This window comes from Crinia signifera, chromosome 3, assembly GCF_055691185.1.
Source record: "Crinia signifera chromosome 3, ASM5569118v1, whole genome shotgun sequence".
In the NCBI taxonomy this organism is placed as follows: Eukaryota; Metazoa; Chordata; class Amphibia; order Anura; family Myobatrachidae; genus Crinia; species Crinia signifera.
The window spans coordinates 94,834,533-94,855,264 of NC_139219.1; the positions used below are offsets into that span (position 1 = coordinate 94,834,533).

At 42.1% G+C, this 20,732-nt stretch overlaps 1 protein-coding gene across 1 annotated transcript in view; it reads right to left on the reverse strand.

The window, feature by feature from the left end:
* Positions 1-20,732, reverse strand: part of IGF2R (insulin like growth factor 2 receptor) — a 143,358-nt gene that overhangs the window by 11,205 nt on the left and 111,421 nt on the right. The window contains exons 31-42 of the mRNA XM_083176221.1: positions 17,102-17,292; positions 16,196-16,322; positions 15,564-15,686; positions 13,510-13,772; positions 13,195-13,404; positions 12,586-12,735; positions 10,192-10,353; positions 8,186-8,387; positions 4,656-4,890; positions 4,088-4,221; positions 3,058-3,175; positions 308-451 (exon numbers count right to left, since the gene is read on the reverse strand). Coding sequence (XP_083032347.1) covers positions 308-451; positions 3,058-3,175; positions 4,088-4,221; positions 4,656-4,890; positions 8,186-8,387; positions 10,192-10,353; positions 12,586-12,735; positions 13,195-13,404; positions 13,510-13,772; positions 15,564-15,686; positions 16,196-16,322; positions 17,102-17,292 — 2,059 coding nt within the window. The remainder of the gene's footprint in view (positions 1-307; positions 452-3,057; positions 3,176-4,087; positions 4,222-4,655; positions 4,891-8,185; positions 8,388-10,191; positions 10,354-12,585; positions 12,736-13,194; positions 13,405-13,509; positions 13,773-15,563; positions 15,687-16,195; positions 16,323-17,101; positions 17,293-20,732) is intronic.

Consider the following 20,732-nt stretch of genomic DNA (forward strand, 5'->3'; position numbering starts at 1 on the left):
ACATCCCAACTGGGCGGCCTAATGTACATGCCCACCAGATGTGATGCGAGACACGACACATCAGGCTGACAACTGGTTAAGTGTGTATGTGTGTCAGATAGGTGATGGATTAGCTGATTTGTTATTTCAGTGTGTAACCGGCTCAAAATGTATGTACAGTTCACATTCCACAGATATCTACGCAATACGTTTATATTACATGAAGTGAAAGTTGTATAAAACATGTGAAATTGTATATAATGTCAGGTTAAATGGTGTGAAATAATAAAAGTAGCACATCACATAAACCCGCATATAAAATACTCACTTGATGTAGATGCTGGTTAAGTTCAGGCTCCCACCATTGTGTACTTGTACTATTCCATTAGTCATGGAGGCCTCTTTTGGATCAACAGCACAAGCTGCTCGTGTTTCCCACACCATTAAATAGTTACAAGATGGTGAATCAACCCTACAGAAGATATAACAAAGGTCACTTGTCAAATCAGTTATGCATGGATGGAACTGTAGGAAAACCACCAGAAGGTTACCATCTACTTATAACTGAAAGGATTGCAACGTCAATGTGAATAAACAAAAAATGCACAGTAGATAATATAATATTACAGAGTAAATATGTTCTAGAGCTAAAGGGAGGCAGACTGGAACGAGAGATCATTAATAGCCCACTGCGCAAAGTAATAAGGAAAAAAAGATATACCATATATACTGAATAATATACACAAGACGGTAGATCAACTGATATTTTTCTTACTAAATACAATAAAATAACATATCACAATTTAAAACATTAAATGAAAAATAAAAAATTGACTAAATATATAACTCAGTCTCTTGATTAATCAATATAAGTGGTTTAAAAGACATATGTCAGTTGTATGGGGATAGAAATCATATTACCATCCTTGGTCCTCCTCACAGTTGTATTTAGAGGGTATTTGTAATCCAAGGGTTTTTAGGTATATTGGGGCAGATGTATTAAGCCTTGTAATTTGTTTTTTTGTTTGCTATGTACGGCGCTGCGGACACTTTGCGGCGCCTTATAAATAAACGTACTACTACTAACTTAACAAGAGATAAATGCAAGGGTGATAAGGAGAGATAAACATCCAGCCAATCAGCTCCTTACGGACTTTTTTTAAACACAGCCTGTAACATGGCAGTTAGCAGGTGATTGGCTGGATGTTTATCTCTCTATCACCCTTGCATTTATCTCTTGTTAAGGCTTAATACATCTGCCCCATACACCGATATTTCCCCGTGCCCTATAATTTCAAGAGCTCAAGACTCCTATAGTGTGGCTCACCCTGTCATCCGATTAATTAGGGATAGTGCTTTTATCCCACAGCCTCGGTGTTTCTCACAGATGCAGTTCAGCGTGGTGTGCTCTTATCGGGAGAAGTGGGTAGGTCTCCAAAAGAAAGGTCCCATCAACTGACAATCAAGGTGCTCAACGCGTTTCCCCTACTTAGTATGTATCCGGCTTCCTCAGGAGCAAGTGCTGACTGTGTCCACAGTAGCTAGATTTATACTAATTGGCTGAATTATCTCACCTGTGTGAGTACCGCCCTTAGGCTAAACAGAAATATGATCACCGTCTTGTAAAACACATTTTTACTATATATACACAAGGGGAGGCAGTCCCACAATAATCATAAAATGCAGTAAGCATGATAAAACCAAATAGAACAATTTTATGATTCTTAAATATGTAAAAGAACAATCATCCACATCTGTGTATGAACGGGTCATGTGACCCGGAAGTGTCCTATATATTCAAGAAGGGAAGAACAAATCAAGCAATAAAAAGGTTACACTATCTAATGAGTGATGTTGTTTTACCTCTTCAGGGTCCTAGCTGCGGGGAGTCCGACCACCCGCCGCTGATTGCCGGTATAGGCGGTTAGGGCGATAAGGTCCCTGCAAGCAGAGGAACCAGCATTCCTCCTATTGCTTGGCAACAAAGTCCGGTCATGTGACCGATCATGTGACCCGGAAGTGCGCCAAAGCATAGGGGAAAGTGACCCGCGTTGCCTGGTAACAACCCTCAGGTGACAAATACCCTCTACATAAAACTGTAAGGAGGACCAAGGATGGTAATATAATTTCTATCCCATACAACTGACATATGACTTTTAAACAACTTATATTGATTAATCAAGATACTGAGTTACATATTTAGTATTTTTTTTATTTTTTATTTAATGTGATAAATTGCATAAAGATCTGTACCCTCTTCTCAGTGATAGAAGCCAATACCAACAAAAAAAAATGCACGGGGAGGAGACTTCTATGACAGAGAATAAAAGATGGGGGCAAAGATGAGATAGGTGAGGGGGGAGCACAGAGATGAAAGACAGATGGGAGAAGGGGATAAAACAGATGAGAAACAGGAGCAGGACAGAGACTGATAAAGGGAACATGAGATTAAAATGTCTTATGAATGTGAAGAGTATGGGTCAAAGCATTGACAGCACTAAGGTCGACATGCATTGGGTCAACCACTGAATGTCGACATGCATCAAGGTCGTCACAATTGGTCAACAGGACATTCGGTTGACATGGGGTTTTTCACGTTTTTTTTGTTTTCTCCCAAATGTCGACATGGACACTGAAAAAGTGCACTGCTGCACTCGCCATGCTTCGGGCGCGGTGCCTCGATATTGTTCTCCCTATACGCCCTAGTGGATGGTAAGGCATAAAATACAGCCCGTCGGCAAATGTCAGCTACACAAATAAAATGTGATAAACCCTATGTCAACTTTTTGGTTGTCGACCTAATGCGTACCTTGACCTAAGTCCATGTCGACCTTCAGTTGTGTCGACAAATGCATGTCAACCTTCAGTTGGAGACCCAATGCATGTTGACTATATACCAAATGTGAATGGCAGAGAACATTTAAGCCATCTAATTTAATATTTTCATTGTTGTCAAAAGGTCTTTACCAATATTACCTACTGCCGGCAATTTCTCCCCAGTCCTAGTTAATGTAGGCAAACCATGCTATATGAATGGATGCCCTGTACGACAGTCACTCTTGCTGTACATCAAATTACCTTTGTAGTATTGGCTTGCCAGTTATATTTGCACATTTCAGTTCTATCGTAGTAGACCACCTTTTGTCGTCTTTTCCACAAGGGTCTCCATTTGAGTAGCTCACGTACACGGCATCATCTGGTAGGTGCAGAGGAGATGTTTAAATAGGTTTATTAAGAAATGTACAATACAAATGTACTACTGAATCTTCCAGCCCACATTCAATATGTTTCAGCCATTGAGTCAGACCACCCATTGTCTACCAGCCAAAGCAGATACATGGATTGTGGGATAGATCAGCATTCATACACTAGTGTCAGAGAGCACCTGTGACATTGTTATGGAGTCTTATACAATTGGAATATTTCTGCTTAAAACAACACACACACACACACACACACAGTTGCCTTATTTCGTTTATATTGGCATAGTGTAACTGCACAAGATATTGATTATCTATAAAGTATCTTTAATTTCCAATTCCAAGTGTAGCACCAGCAGCTTCCTGTGCACTGGGTTGTGCCAGACTAGCACTTTCTCTGCTCAGTACTGAGCTTGGTGTTTTTCTGCTCATTATGCCTACAATGTACAGACAGAAGTGGCAAAAATAGGCTATGGTTGCTGTAGCCCAAGCAGGTCCAAACTATGGATCTCACGCTGTTGTGAAACTACAAGTCCCATCATGTCTTGCTACTGTTTTTCTATTTGGGAATGCTAAAACTGTGGCAAGGCATACTGGGATGTGTAGTTTTACAACAGCCGGAGGGCCATATTTTGGACATGTCTGTTGTAGCCAATATACTTTCAGCATAGTAGGGACACGCCGTCACTAAGGTAACATTGAAAACTACAGCCATACACACCTTACGGTGTCCGAAAGGCAGCACAGAATACTTGCAAAATGCCCAGAAAATAAAATGCTAATAAATCAGTGCGACCACACAAAAAAGGATTCAAACTGACCAATCGTCTTATGAACATACTTCCATTGTCTTAGGAAGAGTACAATGTCTGCGGATGAGTCTAGACAAACTGGGCACTATAACTTACTTTTCACAGTTACATTCTGTGTATAAACTTGACCCAACACCTGAACCTTTCCATTGCTTTCCCGGCACACACTTGCACTTTCTGAGCAGGCGTTAGGCCCTTGGTTCACCCTTTGACAAAGATTTAGATAATACCTATAATAAATTAAGATAGAAATTAGGTGTGCAATGCTTAATAAAATGTATTACTAACTCCATTGTGTGTTCTTTTACATAAAATGTGAAAAACTAATGTCCTCACTCTATTGCTTCCCAAATATGGCCCCCATAGCACCCCATCAGTCCAGGCTTTAATGCTATCCATGTATAAGCACAGGTAACTTAATTAGTACCTGAGGTTTGATTATACTATCTATGCACAAGCAGGCATATCACTAAAACCTCTTCTTTTGGGGTGCCTTGAGGACCGTGTTTGGGTACCACTGCTTTACTCAATTACTGGTGGTAGCAGTTACACAAGTTGTGGGACAGCAATTTAAAAAAAAAATGACTAAATCTTTGTTTCCTCTTTAGTGCAGCCAAAATCCCAACCACGGCTTCTCACTGAGTATTAGTCAGCAGCAACTTACTTATTGCCTTTATCAGTGAAATGCCAGGATCCAGTCATTGAAGACAACATTCTCAGGTCATAGGTCTTGTGGTGCATTATGAACTTGCAGTCCAGCTTCCTCGGAAGACAAGCTAACTGTGTTTTCCATTCAAAAGTAGCCGAGCATTGGTCGGTCTCCCTCAGCAGTGTAGGGTTTCCCTTTCCAGCACTTTCATCACATTTAAACAAGATCGTGGACTGTCTCCTGTCTTTATCTGGAAGAGAACAATTGACATTACTGTAACACTTGACTGTACAGTACTCTCCAGTATCTGTTAACAGTTGCTTTTGTTATATGAGTATTATACCCTTTCACATCGCATTAAAATCCCAGGATATTGCCGGGTCGAGGTACAATGTGAAAGCACGAAACCTAATAACCCAGGTCCACCAACTCGGTAATTTGACCCGCGTTAAAAGGAGGGTTAAACCCGGGTCGCCCTGTGTAGAATGGGTAATCTGGTTTCAGTGTTAAAGTGCTGGACCCAAATCGAGATCCTGGGTCGGACTCGGCATAGCAATGCGAAAGCAATATTAGAGAGATGACGATCATTTGGCCTCAGGGTGGCAGTGTTATTTCTATAGGAAAGTTCATTTGCCATCGCCCACTGCAGAGCAATGACATACACTTGACAGACTGCTGGATGGATTGCTCAACTAAAGCTGCCCATACATCTACAGATTGCTTGTCAGATCTGGCTGGTTGGATGAAAAAATCTGGTAATAGCTAAATGACAGTTTGTCAGTTTTCCAGCATTTCGAAGCAAATGGCCAACTGTCATTTTCTCTTATCCATTACCAGGTTTCTGTTCCAATCAGCCAGATCTGACAATAAATCTGTAGATGTATGGCTGGCTTAACTTCTCAGATTTTGAATAGACTGTCCTGATTTTTAACCTTTGTCTTAGATTACTACCTGGATTGTCCAAACCTGAGGCTGGGTATACACATAGACATATCTGCAGATGGATCAGGCTGCCAAACAGCACTGTCAGAGGGTGCATGGACTGTCCGCAGATCACCCGTACACAGCACAATATGCTACACTGCCTCCCTAATATGTATTGGAACAGCATCAGTCACAGACACACTGCTGGTACACACCGTTCAACGAACAACGGATACATCGGCCATTCAATTGACGGACCTTTATGCAGTCCATTGTGTACCCAGCATGAGCCAACTGTAGTAATTGTTCTGGCCTGCCTAACAAGTCAGTCTGTGAATGGCAATTCAGAAAAGATATGCAGCTAATGCTGATCAAAATAATCCCCTATTTAATACCAGCACATTACAGCAATCCACACATGAGAATGGGACCTGATAAGAGGGCCTGGGAGAGGGGGAAAGGGAGAAAGAGGGAGGGGGAGGGTGGTAGAGAGAGAAAGAGAGGGGGGTAGAGAGATAAAGAGGGGGTAGAGAGAAAAAGAGGAGAGAGGGAGAGAGAGAGAGAGAGAGAGAGAGTGTGTGTGTGTGAGAGAGGGGATACTAGAATTAAAAAAGTGGCTATGGGAGACCAAAAAGATCGGGTACAGAAAGCAGAGTTGTGAGTGCTTGGGTAGAGACAGATTTCACATTATAAACAAATTGCTGGGCTACAGACAGAGCTATGAGTGCATAGGTCAGAGTGAATGCTCAGCTAAAACAAAGCACAGGTAACAGAGAGCACTGGGCTGGAGACCGCACACAGGCAAGAGAGATCTGGGGTAAAGACCAAGCATAGGTGAGGGGGCACTTGGCTAGAGACCAAGAATGGGTAAGAGCACTGAGGTAGAGACAGGGTTAAAGACATGGTGAGTGTGTGCTGGGCTAGAAAAAAAACCAAAGTCAGCATAGAGCCAAGGTAGAGACAAAAAAAGTGAGACAGCAAAGTTAAAGAGTGCACTAAAGCAAGGCAGGTGACAGAGAGCACCGGGGGTCAATCAGATGAGGGAGAGAACAATTGTGAGCAGCTGGGTGGTAGGGGCGAGGCAGAGATATTGGGGAGACAGATTGGGTCACAGAGTTTATAGGAGATTATGGGGGTTATGCATCAAACCTTCAATAGAGGACAAGTGAAGAAGTCAAGTGAACAGCTTCTAGCTTTCATTTATCTGGTTCATTATAGAAAAGGTATACGTATTTATACAGTACTTACTGTATATGTATACCACCTGCCTGTGTAATGCATAGCACTTACTGTATGTATAATGCTCGTTTGTGTACTTTAAATTATGCTTAAACAAGTGTAATATTTTTCCTAACACTGACAGAATATTTCAGTAAATCACTGTAGGACATCTCTGTGAAAGGAAAAGTTATTTTCTTTTAATAGACTATGCTGTTAATTATTTTCTGTTATCACTCACATCTCATTAAAGATTAACTTTAAAACTGCAATATCATTCCTAGATACAGTAGATCTCTGTGTGACCATCCATCGTGCTACGAGAGCGGCTAAGTCTGACTTTATTATATGTCATCCTACTAGAGATTTCTAGGCTATAACACCAGCGGCATCCATTACATAGCTGACATCCAGTGGGGCAGAGAAGGGTCGATGGGCGCATCACAAGCGAGTATTGCATAAAGAGGTTACTTTCCGGGAATGGCTTAATGTCCTGACCCCTGTTTCCATCTTTCTGGAGTACAGGGGTGATGGCTGCCTGGAGACTGCTGGCTACTGTGACAGGAGCTAGTGTGCTGCACATAATGTCATAGAGCAGGAGTTGGCATTTTGGTGTCAATCCTCAGTGGGTAACAGCGGGTCACCCCATAGTGATGCCACTGTATAACACTAATATCTGTTATCCAGTACATATAATGCATTTATTGTTTGCAGACCAATAAGCTTGAGGGAGACACCACAGCAAGAAAATCACCCACTCCAATACCATAACGAGGAAAGATAATTAGACTAATGTGCATATGAGTCTTCATACATCTAGCTGCCATTATGCCTGGTGTGAGTGAGCAGCAAGGTCCCGTGCAACTCTGCTAACGATGGGGATTATTTTATTTTTTTTAAAGAAAATGCATCTGAAACAGAACACAATGCTATATGGAGTAGAAGAGAGCTTGTATTGGAACAAAAACCTTTTGGCTGCTACCTTGTAGTACTCAGTACACAAACTCAGTGACTCGGTCAGACACAGATATACTATGGTTACATATCAGATTAATCAGCATAGTCCTAGATGCATATTAGCTGAATCGCACTGCAACTAAGATGTATTTTCTTCATAAAATGATGGCCAACACTAGCAGAGTCTCAAGAACATGGCGTGCCAGGTGAGGCTTTTTGCTGTGACTGCAGCAAAGACGTATGAGGGCGCATCTGTACATTATACAATTTTCTGTGTAATATCCCTGCGCATGTACAAAATCTTATTCTAGAAATCTATATGAAAACGTGTCAAAGGTATGTTGCATTGTGTGTGTGTGTGTGTGTGTGTGTGTGTGTGTGTGTGTGTGTGTGTGTGAACAGAAGCAGTAGACATTAAGGTCATTGTAACTTAGGAAAAGGCTTACTTGATGGGCACTCGTCTCCTCCTGAATACTGAAGTACGATCATGTCCTCCTGATGGCGATACTCCATTTTCATTTGCTTGGTGCTCCCATAAGAATAGGCTGTGTTTTCTGACTGAAGACACACTGCACCGTCACACTTACCGGAAGGTACATTTCGTGCAGCAGAACACACTCCAATGTAATACGGCTTAGAGTCAGATGTCTACATAAAGGAATACAATTAAACAACTCATTCATTTTAGGCATTTTACGAATTTACAAAACACATTCTGAGATGATCATATAAGATACCAGTAAGCCTGCTCGAAGCAAAAGCTTCGAAAGCTAGTCTGCTACCTTCTGTGTTTGTGCATGTGTGAGAAAGAGCTGTAGTTTCACTCTCTGCCAGCAGATGGCAGTGTTTCAGAAACTCACGGACACTAGACATATATATAGATGAATATACATAAATCACAGGGAATGTAGATTCAAGCCACAACTAACCTGCAAGGCAACAGAAGGAGATTACAGAGGATGTATATGTTAAGCAAGAAGGGACTAACATGCGCATCCTCTGCAATCTACTCCTACTGGTCTGAGCAGTTACCCACCCAGTAAGTAACCACACTGGGACCAGATAATCATATGGGTAGAACAATAGACCTCACAGCTCCTGTCTGTGTATAGCCCCTCCTCTTGCGCATTAATCAGCAGCAGCCGCATTAGGATCTAACAGACTGACAGCTGCTTCCTGAGCAAGGGAGTGATAACGATTCTACACAAAAGATCTCAAAGTTAGGGGATGGATATCGATCTGGACTGGTGGTTGCATAGATGGCTGTAGGAGTCAACGCTAAAGGACCCCCCACACACTATGCGATTCTGGCCTGATGTCACTGGATTCTGTTGATCGGGACAGGAAATCCGATGAAAATCGGCCCAAATCACGTGTATGACATCCCATCTGTTCTGAAGTCGAAGGACAGACCTGCTGCCCGTCCGACCTCCGACTTGGACCACATCCTGGCATAGGGTTGCATGCGAAACATCGCATGTGAAACGACTGCATGCGGTGTATCCCATGCATCCTGCCACTCTGGAAAATCCCGGGCGGCTTAAGGGGATCGGATGACCATAAACTGCTGCAAGACACTGCAGTAGTGTATGGCCACCTTTACTGTGACTGTAAAAGAATCCCTAAGAGACAATATCCTATTACCCACAACCTCGGGCTCTCGCTCTCAGGCAGACAGGGCATAATTCCTGAAAGCAGCCCAGCCTCAGCTTTGAGAAAACACAGGTTTCTATGAACCTGTGTGTTTTTGTGCAAAGCAGGTCTCATCCGATTGAATCGCCCGATAAAGAAAACCTGCTAAACATCAGGAAAATGGCAGATGACTAAAATTTTAACATGGTAATAGGCTACCCCTATCAGTTTCTGCAGGAAGCTCCCGGACAGAACTTCCACCTGGCAGATTGTATTGACTGAGGAAAAATAATTGCAAGAAACGGTATCTTCCACAAAAATGGTGGTCCAGGAACAATTACTATTATTTATGATCAATGTAATAAACAAAACCAGTGCTTGTTGCTTCCTATCAAACTGTGTGAACAAACACAAATCCTGTCCCTCACCACATAACTGAACCTAAGGATGACATATTAACACAATTGACAAACCTTTTGGCCTAGAGGTGGCATGAAAACAATTCTGCGAGTCTAGCGAGTGTGTGACTATTTCCTGACCATGATGAATCACTTTAGGACTAATATAAGTGACAGTTGGGGAAAATCAGGACAGATGTGTAATGTTTATTCACATATTTCACTCCGAACCATCCCAACAAGTAAACCACATGTTTATTCTCATGGTGCAAACAAATAACCATGATTAAACACATGACGTATACTATTCCGTGGTTATGTAACATGAGCACAGCTAAGGATACTGGCTGGGACTGATCACACAGTTATACAGAATTCTATGTGTAAATATATTTACACTTCTATAAGCAGCTGCTTCTTACTTTGTATGTTTCCCCGGAGAGGCTGGATAAGTTAAATGTGTACTGGAGCTGCTGATCTGCCAATAAACATCCTGAAAGGCTTTCATCATCTGGACACACTAATGGGGTGTCCCATTCAAACAGATAAGTGCAGCCAGAGCGCTGGACAAACTTGGGTTTTCCCTGTGGATGACAAAAGGAAATGTGTTACTGTGCTTCAAAATATTTCTTTTAGCTAGCCGATCTCGGTTACATTCATAAGCTGCACTTTGGTGTCAGAATAACATTTATGTGGAACAATAGAAACACATTCATTAGGCAATAATATCAACACTATCTGACAGGCAGCCCCATGCAGTCTCCTGTGGCGTGGCATGGCACGGTTAATGCTTGTAAGACCAAACAATGTACAGTAACTACTCACTCAGCTTCACTGTAATGTACAAATACAAGACCCCAGATGGAGCAGCTGTGGAGTCACTGCTTGATCTTATGCTGGGTTTCATTTGCTGAAATAAACTGTTATTTCCCACTTTATACTATTATAAACCAAGAGACCACCGGAGAATGTGTAGGGTTTATGTGACGTGCCAGCATTTATTTATTTTTTTGTCAAAAATATTGTTTTTATTGGAAGCTTTTAAAATAAAACTACTGTTTAATTGGAAATATATGGGGGTCGACCGTATTAGCCGCAAACGCTGGCAATGTCACTCAATTTAACCCAATCTTGCACCCCTCGCTGACCCAAATTCACTTTAATTGCTTGCAAGCCTAAGCGCTTTTAGGCAAATTCCATCTGCTGTAAAGTGCGCCTGATGTTGCGATGATTCGCATACGCAAATCATCTGCCGCTAAAAGCATTGACCCCATGGATTATAGAGGCAATAGGACAGCCTCACTTCTGTAGGTTCTGCTTTTTGGTAGTTTATGTGATTACTGTATTTACATATTAGATCAGTCGTGGTGATCTTTGGGGCCTACAATACCATTGGTGATCTAGTTCTCTAGCAGCATCTTCTGGGATTAACTGTGATGTACTGATGATTTACAAGAGATCCTGTGGCAAGGTAATACTAGCCTGAATAATCCCAGTTTCTAACCCTGTACCCCCAGTAGCCTACCCCCTAACTAGTGCCCAACCATAACCGTCCCTATCATATCTTAACTTATATTCATTCTAGCACCCTGCACCTTTCAAAACCCTTGCATCCTCTTTCCTGCATGGGGTATCTCTGAACACTAAACCCTCCCCCAACACTATCATAACCAAACCCACCTTTCCCACAGCCCATCCCAAACCTCCCTCACTAGTGCCTAGCAGGGCAGTTTCTAGACAATTTAGCTCCCGGGGCGAAGAAATAAAAAATGCTCCCCCCTCCCCCCCCCCCCAATACATAACATGGTATCGCAGAAACTGCACGCGACCGAGGCGTGCGACGAAATAGGGGGTGTGGATGGATTTAAAAGGTGGTGTGGCTTAATATGGGGGCGTGGTCTATCAGGAAAACAATTACCTTATATCACACATTTGCAACCTGCATGACCAGACATTGGTTACCGCAGGAATTGTCATAGTCCTCGCGCACTTAAGTTGGCCGGCTGAAGGCCACACAGTGACCTAGTACGCCTCACAGATCAAGGCCAAACAAGGACAGGCTACTTAAATAATTATACACTGTTTATCTGTGATGACAATTACACATTACGCTGCATACTGTGATGACAATTACATATTACGCCGCACACCGTGATGACAATTACACATTATGTCGCACACCATGATGCCCATTAGACCCCACACTGTGATGCCCATTACACCCCACACTGATTAAATTACACAATACTCCCCACACCTTAATGCCCATTACACATTATTCCTCACGCGCCGCTGCCGCACAACTGATTACGTTTACTAATATGCGCCCCACAGTGCCACACATATATGCCCCCACAGTGACAGCTATGCCCCCAGTGCCACACATATATGCCCCCACTGCGCCACACCTATTTGCCCCCACAGCGCCACACCTATTTGCCCCCACAGCGCCACACCTATTTGCCCCCACAGCGCCACACCTATTTGCCCCCACAGCGCCACACATATTTGCCCCCACAGCGCCACACATATGCCTCCACAGTGCCACACATATGCCCCCACAGTACCACACATATGCCCCCACAGTGCCAGAAGCAGCACAACTCACTGTCTCTGGGTCTCCCCCCGCTGCCATCGCCTCTGCTGCTGCTTCCTTGGGGAGGGCAGGGAAGGGTAGCGCATTGCGCATCTCTCCTTCCCCTTCACTGTGTATCTGAGCCGTCAGCCACTCATACCTCATGGACTGGCTCCTGATTGGCTGGAGCCTGACTCAGATTATTATATATCAGATCATCATGACTACACAGTGTACTTACCAAATCTGTTCCCATGTTACAATGAAAGATAATCAGGGTGGAATAGTTTGATTGTTTATCTGAATCACAGATCGTCGGGCTGTCCATTTTAATTGAAATGGTTTGCTTTGCTTCATCTATCTGTGGGGCACTAGTTGAGTGGCCAATGTCCTTCACAAAACAGAAAGAAGATTATAAACTGCTAAAGGTCATAAAGTGCATAAAATAAACTCACATTTCCAATTCCACCCTCTAGAACAGTGCAATTTATTACACAGCGCTGTATATTCAGTGGACCATAGCAGAAGATCGCAGCGCACAAATCTCTTTATCACCTAGGATAGCATGTTACTGACAATAAATCGAGGTGGGTATTTTATAATCAATTCAGAAAAATGGAGGAAGGTGGTCAAGATTCAGATATTAGGCAGTATTCTATGCTCATTAGCGAGCGGGCTCGCTTCATTAAATGCAGTGGGCTCGCTACATTAACAGTGAACCTCACCGTTCGGGGAATCCTCAGTCCCCCAGAACGTTGAATTTGAATAATTTCACGTTTGAAGAAAAAGGACATGAAAAGATCAACATAAGAAAATAAGAATAATGTATTTTGAATGCATGTGCACTTACAATGAATTGTCCGCCAGCAGTCACCAAACACGCTGCTGCCCCTGCTGGACACTTAACATCGACATCATTATTTAAAGGCTTGCAGATATTGATGTAAAAGTCTGAAGAGACATCCTCCTGAGCACCGTGCAACACTTCATAGTTATCAAAGCGCATCATCAAGGGACTCAGGTCAATAATGGATGTGCCGTTCTCCACTGAGCACTTCATCTGTTGCAGGAATAAACAAATAGTTATTTTACGGAGGACTATCCGTTTCAGTTCTAAAATGATCTGATTTTTAACAGTTCTTAAAATAAAAACTTAATTACACACCTCTCTTTCACAGGCCAGGGACGTGTGCCAGGAGAACTGCCACGTACACGTTTCTTCAATGAATGACACCAGCGAAGGTTGACTGCCGGCAGCGTTGTCCGCCCCACACAAAAAGGTAAAAACACTCCGGTGTTTCATTATAAGGTTACTGCTGCACCGTTCACCATCCTCATAAACCAATCGCAACACTTGATCCGAATATGTGATCTGGCTCTGAGACTTCCCTGCACTGAAGTGCTTCCCACCTTCCAGTATGCACACACCTGACCAGCACACAACAGGAACAGTGAGTTATAAAATGCTTATTTAATGCTTTTATCCCAATACCATTGTGACAATATAAGATGAGAGAAGCATTATATGATAATACAAAGATGGGGAGGAGAATCCTGATAGTGGCAATCCGCACCAAATGTCCTACATAATGTTCTAACACATTCCAAATTTTACATGTTGTATTGTAAGCTACTTTGTGACAATGTAGTTCAAGAAAAATGCAGTCAAAGTTCCTAAAACTGCAGATTAATTACCAGCTACATAATCAGATGGCTTGGTGTTCTAGCTCACATAAAAAGTATAGTTACTATAGATCCAGTCCTCTCATGACAGAAACCCCTAAGCCAAAACTGGGTTTGCCTGTTGGCGTTGTTAGGATCATTAGCAGAACAGACCCTCTGCACTGTCTGACCAAACCAGAAACAACTATCATCCAATGCACAAGTATGCCAAGCACACAGCCAGCCTGCTGGCCTGGTCACACTGTCGCTGGGCCAGGCACTGAAAAGTCACAGCCTGTTCAGGCCTGTCCACTCCCACAGTGCAAATGCGAGTGGTGTTACTGTGCGATGGAGTCCGCCACAAAGAACTGTGATCTTGACTGATTGGGTGCCTTGTCAAATTTAGGACAGGGGGGTTAGGATATAATTTAATCTTGATTCTCCTATATATGTATCTATATATTTATCTAGAATGACTCCCTCTCCCCTAAAGCCAACAGCTCCTCTTTGCCACAGTCCCCTCCTCATAATAATTGTCCCTCCTTATAACATGGACTGTTAGCCCTTTACACCCTTTCCACTATCGTCCTCACCTAGCCCCTTGTCTGCACAAATCATAAACTCAGACAGCCCTCTTTCCATCTGTTACAGTGGTGCAGCAGCTACTTTTCATCACCATCCTAAAGCTGGGTACACATAAGATGATATCGCCCATCAACCATATCATTAACGATTACTGCACACTGAATAATATTGTTATCTATATCGCTCAGCGGCCACATCCAGGAGCATAGTCAGGATATGACTGCATGTACAGGTGACAGAGGATGATGATAATGACCTTGCCCCGCAGAGTAAACGATATAGCTCGTACCCATTTCTCAATGTGCATGAAAATATCGTTAGCGATAATCGTGTACCCAGCTTAAGTCCCTGCAGCTTTCTCTCCGTCACAGACACCACTCCGCCTATCTGTTTCGAGCAGACTCTAAAACAGGCAGTGTATGGACATCTGACCCCCCTTGTGTCGTCCATGACCTACCTGGGAGGCAAGATTGCATGCGATCATCATTTCACATGTGATGTATCACATGCAACCCCGATCTCTGCCACCGGGAGGGGGGGTCAGAGTCAAGTAGGTCTGACCTCCAGATCCCATCCAATGTTCTCGGGACCGCGCACTAGTTCAGATTTGGCAAATCAGCCCAGTGTATGGTGGCCTTAACACAGGCTGATTAGCGAGGGTGGGTAATAGCTTCCCCCACATCATATTCTGATATTACACATGTACCCTCCATTAACTCACTGGATCCTGATTGGCAGAAGGGGGGGCAGTAGAGCACCCTTTTCAGTGTATTACTGTTAAATAAGCAAGAGTCAGTCATCTTCTGACTAGTAGAGTGACCCAATATATTGACTGGTACTGCCCTCAAATATTTGGTGGGGCAAGACACCCCCTTGCCAATCCCTCACCACAAACCTCCCTTCCCAGAGCCTATGATACATCTGTTTTCATGTCACAAACACAACTTTGTAGACAAGGTTTTTGCCACTTACCCACTCCAGAGCCACATAAGCTATTTTTAACATCACCACAAATATTCAACCGAACTGCTCGTTCCCCATCCTTAATAATATAATCATTGTTGCTTGATAACGATGACAGATCAAAGAGATAACCTGTAGGGGATAGTTACTACATTTTAAATTTATCATAGTCCAGGCAAATCTAAGAACTATTACAATCACATGGTTTAAAAGTATAAAATACTTATAAATAACACAGAATTAGTTATATAGCTATAAATCAAGACACTACATTTCCACCTAAGTTCCTAGTCTGAACCAGAATTTGGAGCAGTTCCAAAGTAAGTCAGATCCTTTTCCAACGCTGCACCGATCCAGCTTATTCCTGGATTGGCACCATTCACACTGCAGTGCTGGATCTTAAAGTGAACATCTTCTTGCATCATGCTGTAAATTGGTCCTGGGTCGGAAGACCTGAGTTACATGTTTACACTGCATCTCACCCAGGTCCTTACCAAGGACCTGGGTGAGATTCCAGGTCAGTGGAATGGAAAGATACTTTAAGTTACACATTCAGCAGCCAAAACACTACTAAATTAAAATGAATTTTACAATTCAAATCCAGTTAAGGTTTTCCATAAGATGATCAGAGTCCTTATTACCTGTGGCAGGATTTGTGACTTGACAATTATCGTGTGTGTTTATCGTCAATGGGCATGCTGCCGCTGTGCTCCACATCAAGTTATAGTCACAGTTCTCCAATACTGTTATTAACTGAGGGATGGAGTCCTACAAATACAATCAGATAGGTAAGTGTACTGCTTGATAATGGATTTGTAACTTAGGAAAGTATTGGAAAGCATTACACTGTACATGTCACTCCGTTTTAGAAAATAAAGTTTAAAGGACCTTTAACACAATAATATAGATTACGGTAACATTTTGTTTAGTATAAAAACTACATAAAGACTGTATTCCAAACCATATCGTACAACTGACTGATGATGGTGATGGATAGTTTACTAAGAGAGTTCACCATTGAAGACAGATGCCGAGCTTTCTGAGGTGTAATAATCCTTCCTGAATATAATACACTAGTATGGGGACATGAAAAAGGCATACACTGATAATGCGCTGACAATGGGATATGTTGTTTGACAAGGGGAAGGTTGACCAGCACCCTCGGGGGGAAGTAGGCAGGCAGCTGACATCCGATGAAACGCTGGGCGTTCCCATGGGCACTTAATGAAATCGTGTTGGGACTAAATAAAGGTGCCCATACACGGTGCGATTTGAAGGGGCTCACTCATGCCAGGCACCTCCCACTACCTGAGTACTGAGGTTAGATGCATGAGGACACACCTTTATAGACTTATTCCTTACATTAAATTGGTCACATTCTACTGAAAAGGGCATTGGAAGTAATTATGCCACGCTTAATACATACAGGAGAAAACAAGGTAAACGTTGCAGGATGGAATGTACAAATCATTCAAAGTTACAGTTCTCTAATGTGCAAAGCTAAATTATTCAATACTAAGAAATCATAAAACTGGTAAATAACTTACTATTCTGTTTTGATCACACTTGAAGCGGATGGTGGTGGTTCTGTTCCTTACACCATCTGGACAGAGATCTCCGTTTTTATACTGGAGCACTGCGACTCCATTTTCCCACTTTGGACTTGATGTAAGCTCTCCCATATTTATGGCCTTCTTGCCCTCTATTAAGCAGGCGGCAGCACCGTGTGGACATGAATCTGGCCATGAAGAAATAGACATGTCTTTGTATAAACAGGGCCGGTGTAAGGCTTCTCAGCACCCTAGGCAAAACTTCAACCAACTGCCCTTACGGTATAGTGCATAGTCTTTGTATCTCACAATTATAGCGTCAAGTACAAGAGGGTTTCATTTGTAACATGACAGTTTAACAAGGTTAGGTAGAAGAAAAAAGAATATGGATGTAAGGTAGTGAGGTAACAACGAAGGATGTGTAAGGTAAATTGGTGGTGAAAAAAAAAATGAAAGGATGTGAAACTGCCCAAAATCACCACAGTGATACAAGGACGTGTAGCATCTAAGCAAAACTCAATCAGCTTAATGTCAGATATATTTATGAGGGTTATGGCATAAAAGTTTAGGAGACAATAAATCAACAGTGAAAGGGGAAAGAAATAAACTCTACTTGTCGGCACACTTATTTACACAATTATAATTTATTATTGCTTATCAAAATTGACAAACGCAACATATAACACAAACAGTGTACACCTATTGTACTACACTCCACTCAGTAGTTGGTAGGTAGATATGATGTGGAATTAAGCTAAAATAAGCGAATTGTTCCATGACCGTGAAATCATGCGAAAATATATTAAAAACTTATAGTATATCAGATTGCGTAATAATTTACTGAATTTCTGATCATTGTTAGGTGAGGATCCTTCTGTAGGGTAGGCATGAGAAATTATATATACTAGAAAATAATTTTTAAGCATTTAAATCACAACACTTGCTTCCGTGTATAAATAGTTAATGATTTTTATACTTTACCACCTCCTGTGTGGTGATTAGGGGACAGAGAGAAGGGATGTATAGCGTTCCCCAGCTTCCCTTATAGTGGGTGGTGGTCTGGGAGACGGGACGGTCCCTGCATTCCTGTGTAGCGGTTAGTGCGAACAGGTGACAGAGAGCTCAGGGCTCTCCTGTCTATGAGATTTTAGGGTGGTGGGCGGGTAGCGTGTCTGTGCTTTCCCGTTCTCTTGTGTGGTAGTCAGCGGTCTGGGAGTTGTAGGGGCAGCGGGCTAGCAGAGCATCACTGCTCTCCCTCTCTGTGGTATAGGAGACTGGATGTTCTCAGCGCATCTCTGTTGTTATGTCTATACTCTCTGCACGCTGAGGGCTGTGATGGGGATTGACATGATATGTATCCAGAGGTTGTAAGGATTCCTCACTGGGTTCCACTGTGTGCACAATGGAGACCCTATGCCTGATTATATTGTTTTGCCGATAGGCTTGTTCACAGTAACTGGTCAGGCAGAAGGGATTGTGATTTGAAGACACACTCCACCAATGAGAATCAATGTGGGTGGTAACTTCAGGGTAATCATCTAATTGAAGCAGGTAACACTTATCCTCTACCTACTCCGTTAAAAACTGAGCAGTGTTTTACTTAGTACCTAATTGCTATTTCTTTCCAGCATACTATTCCCCCCCCCCCCCCCCCTCTCTTTTCACTACCCTTGTCTCAATGTTTTAGCTCTTACTAGTCAGATACCTCATTTATTACTTATTGTTAACTTTAGATTCAGGTATAAGCTATAGAAAAGAGGTAACTACTTTGTATGTAATTACTTCCACATACGATATATTGTTTGTTTCCAGCCAAGAAGAAGACTTGATCTAAGCAGGTGTTTCTTTATAAGCTTTCTGCTGCTATGACATAATGGAAACATGTTTAGATATTATTGTGATCCATGTGGACATTGTTTTGTTTAATAAACTATAAATAAAGAATTTATATTAAAAAAAAAAAAACTGAGCAGTGGGGGGATTGTTTACTTAATTGCTTGTTTGGTAAATTCGCTTAATAAATTTATATACATGAACCCATTCTACCATAAGTAGCATTTATTATGAATAAAATTAGATTTGTTAGCTGTGGATTATTCCAAGAAATTGCAGAGTAGATAAAGGTAAATGTATTATGTGAGAAAGGGGCTATAGCTTACAGTATATATTCATTAAGTCCGTCTTGGGTCAGATGCCTAGTTGGAAAATCCACCAACTTTCACGCTTTAGGAGTTCTCTGTTGAGGTCACCTCCTCTAATGCCCAGGCGGACTTTCTCAAGTGCCATGAATTAATATTTTGGAGAGTTCCTTGATGGGTCAAATGAAAATGTCTGGACACCGAGGTGAGTTCTTTCATTTTTAAATATCTTGGCCTGCATTTCGTATATTTCCTAAGTGCTATAGGATCCTGTTCTTTAATGGTCGAGTCATACCTACATACCTCTGGAGACAATAAATCACTTCCTGTTAAAAAGGTCTAGGATGGATGTTGGTCTAGGCATATTGTAGCATGCCTTACATCCCCCACAGGGATAGGAACCTTTAATTTTCTGTTCATGTTTACATCCTTTTTCGTAGTGGCTCGTAACTAGAATGTCTTTTAAGTTACTGGAACTCCCCCAGTTCATTGGTATTCTAGAATCCAGATGAGATCCCAAGTCTTTGTCACTCAGGATGATGGGCCATTTGTCTTGTATGATCCGTGTGACCTGTCGCCGATCCTGGCAAAAGTCACCCACAAATCTCCCTGTGCCCACCTCTGTCTCTTTCTTGTTTTTAAATAAACTTATCTTTGTCTATCATTAAAGTATGCTCTTTTACTGCTACAATGGCTGTAGCCCGTTCCTCAGGTGTTCTGTTACATCTTTACATTTCTGTCTGAAAACTGATGTTAATGAACAATTCCTTCTAAGTCGCAGGAATTCACCTTTGGAAATGTTACAGATTGTGGGGGAAAATGAGAGCTTGTACTGTGTAAGACACGGTTAGTCACAGTGCTTTTTCTGTATAGATCTGTAGTGAGTGAACCATCTTGATCCTTGGAGATTCTCAGGTCTAAAAATGTGGCAGATGTCTCACTGATCTCGGTGGTTAACTTGAGAATCAGCTTGTTTGCAATGAGTCCTCCCCAGATCAACAGGAATTGTGCATTAGATTACCAGTTCTCTCATTTCTGTCTACTGAGTTTATTTATTTCTCCACTTCTTCTAATATCAACTCTTGGGAGCATTTATTTAAACTGTTCCTCCCTCAAGCCTGGTGATGCCAGGTCAAAAGAGGGAAAAACCCTTGGTCTTAGTCCTCTTGGGAAAATTTTCTGCTTCGCATAATTTTTCTAGAGTTGTATGGTCCCAACTCACTCTAATTTCTCAGGTTCCTAAATTCATCCTCCCAGTTGCACTCCTGAGTTACTGAACGTCAGGGATCAAATTAGGGAAAATATAATTGATGTTTTCTTACATAGAAACATAGAATTTGACAGCAGATAAGAACCACTTGGCCCATCTAGTCTGCCCCTTTTTTAAACATGTTACATCAAACCATATTTGATCCTTATTTTTTTGTAAGGATATCAATATGCCTATCCCAAGCATGTTTAAATTGTACTACTGTATTTGCGTCTACCAC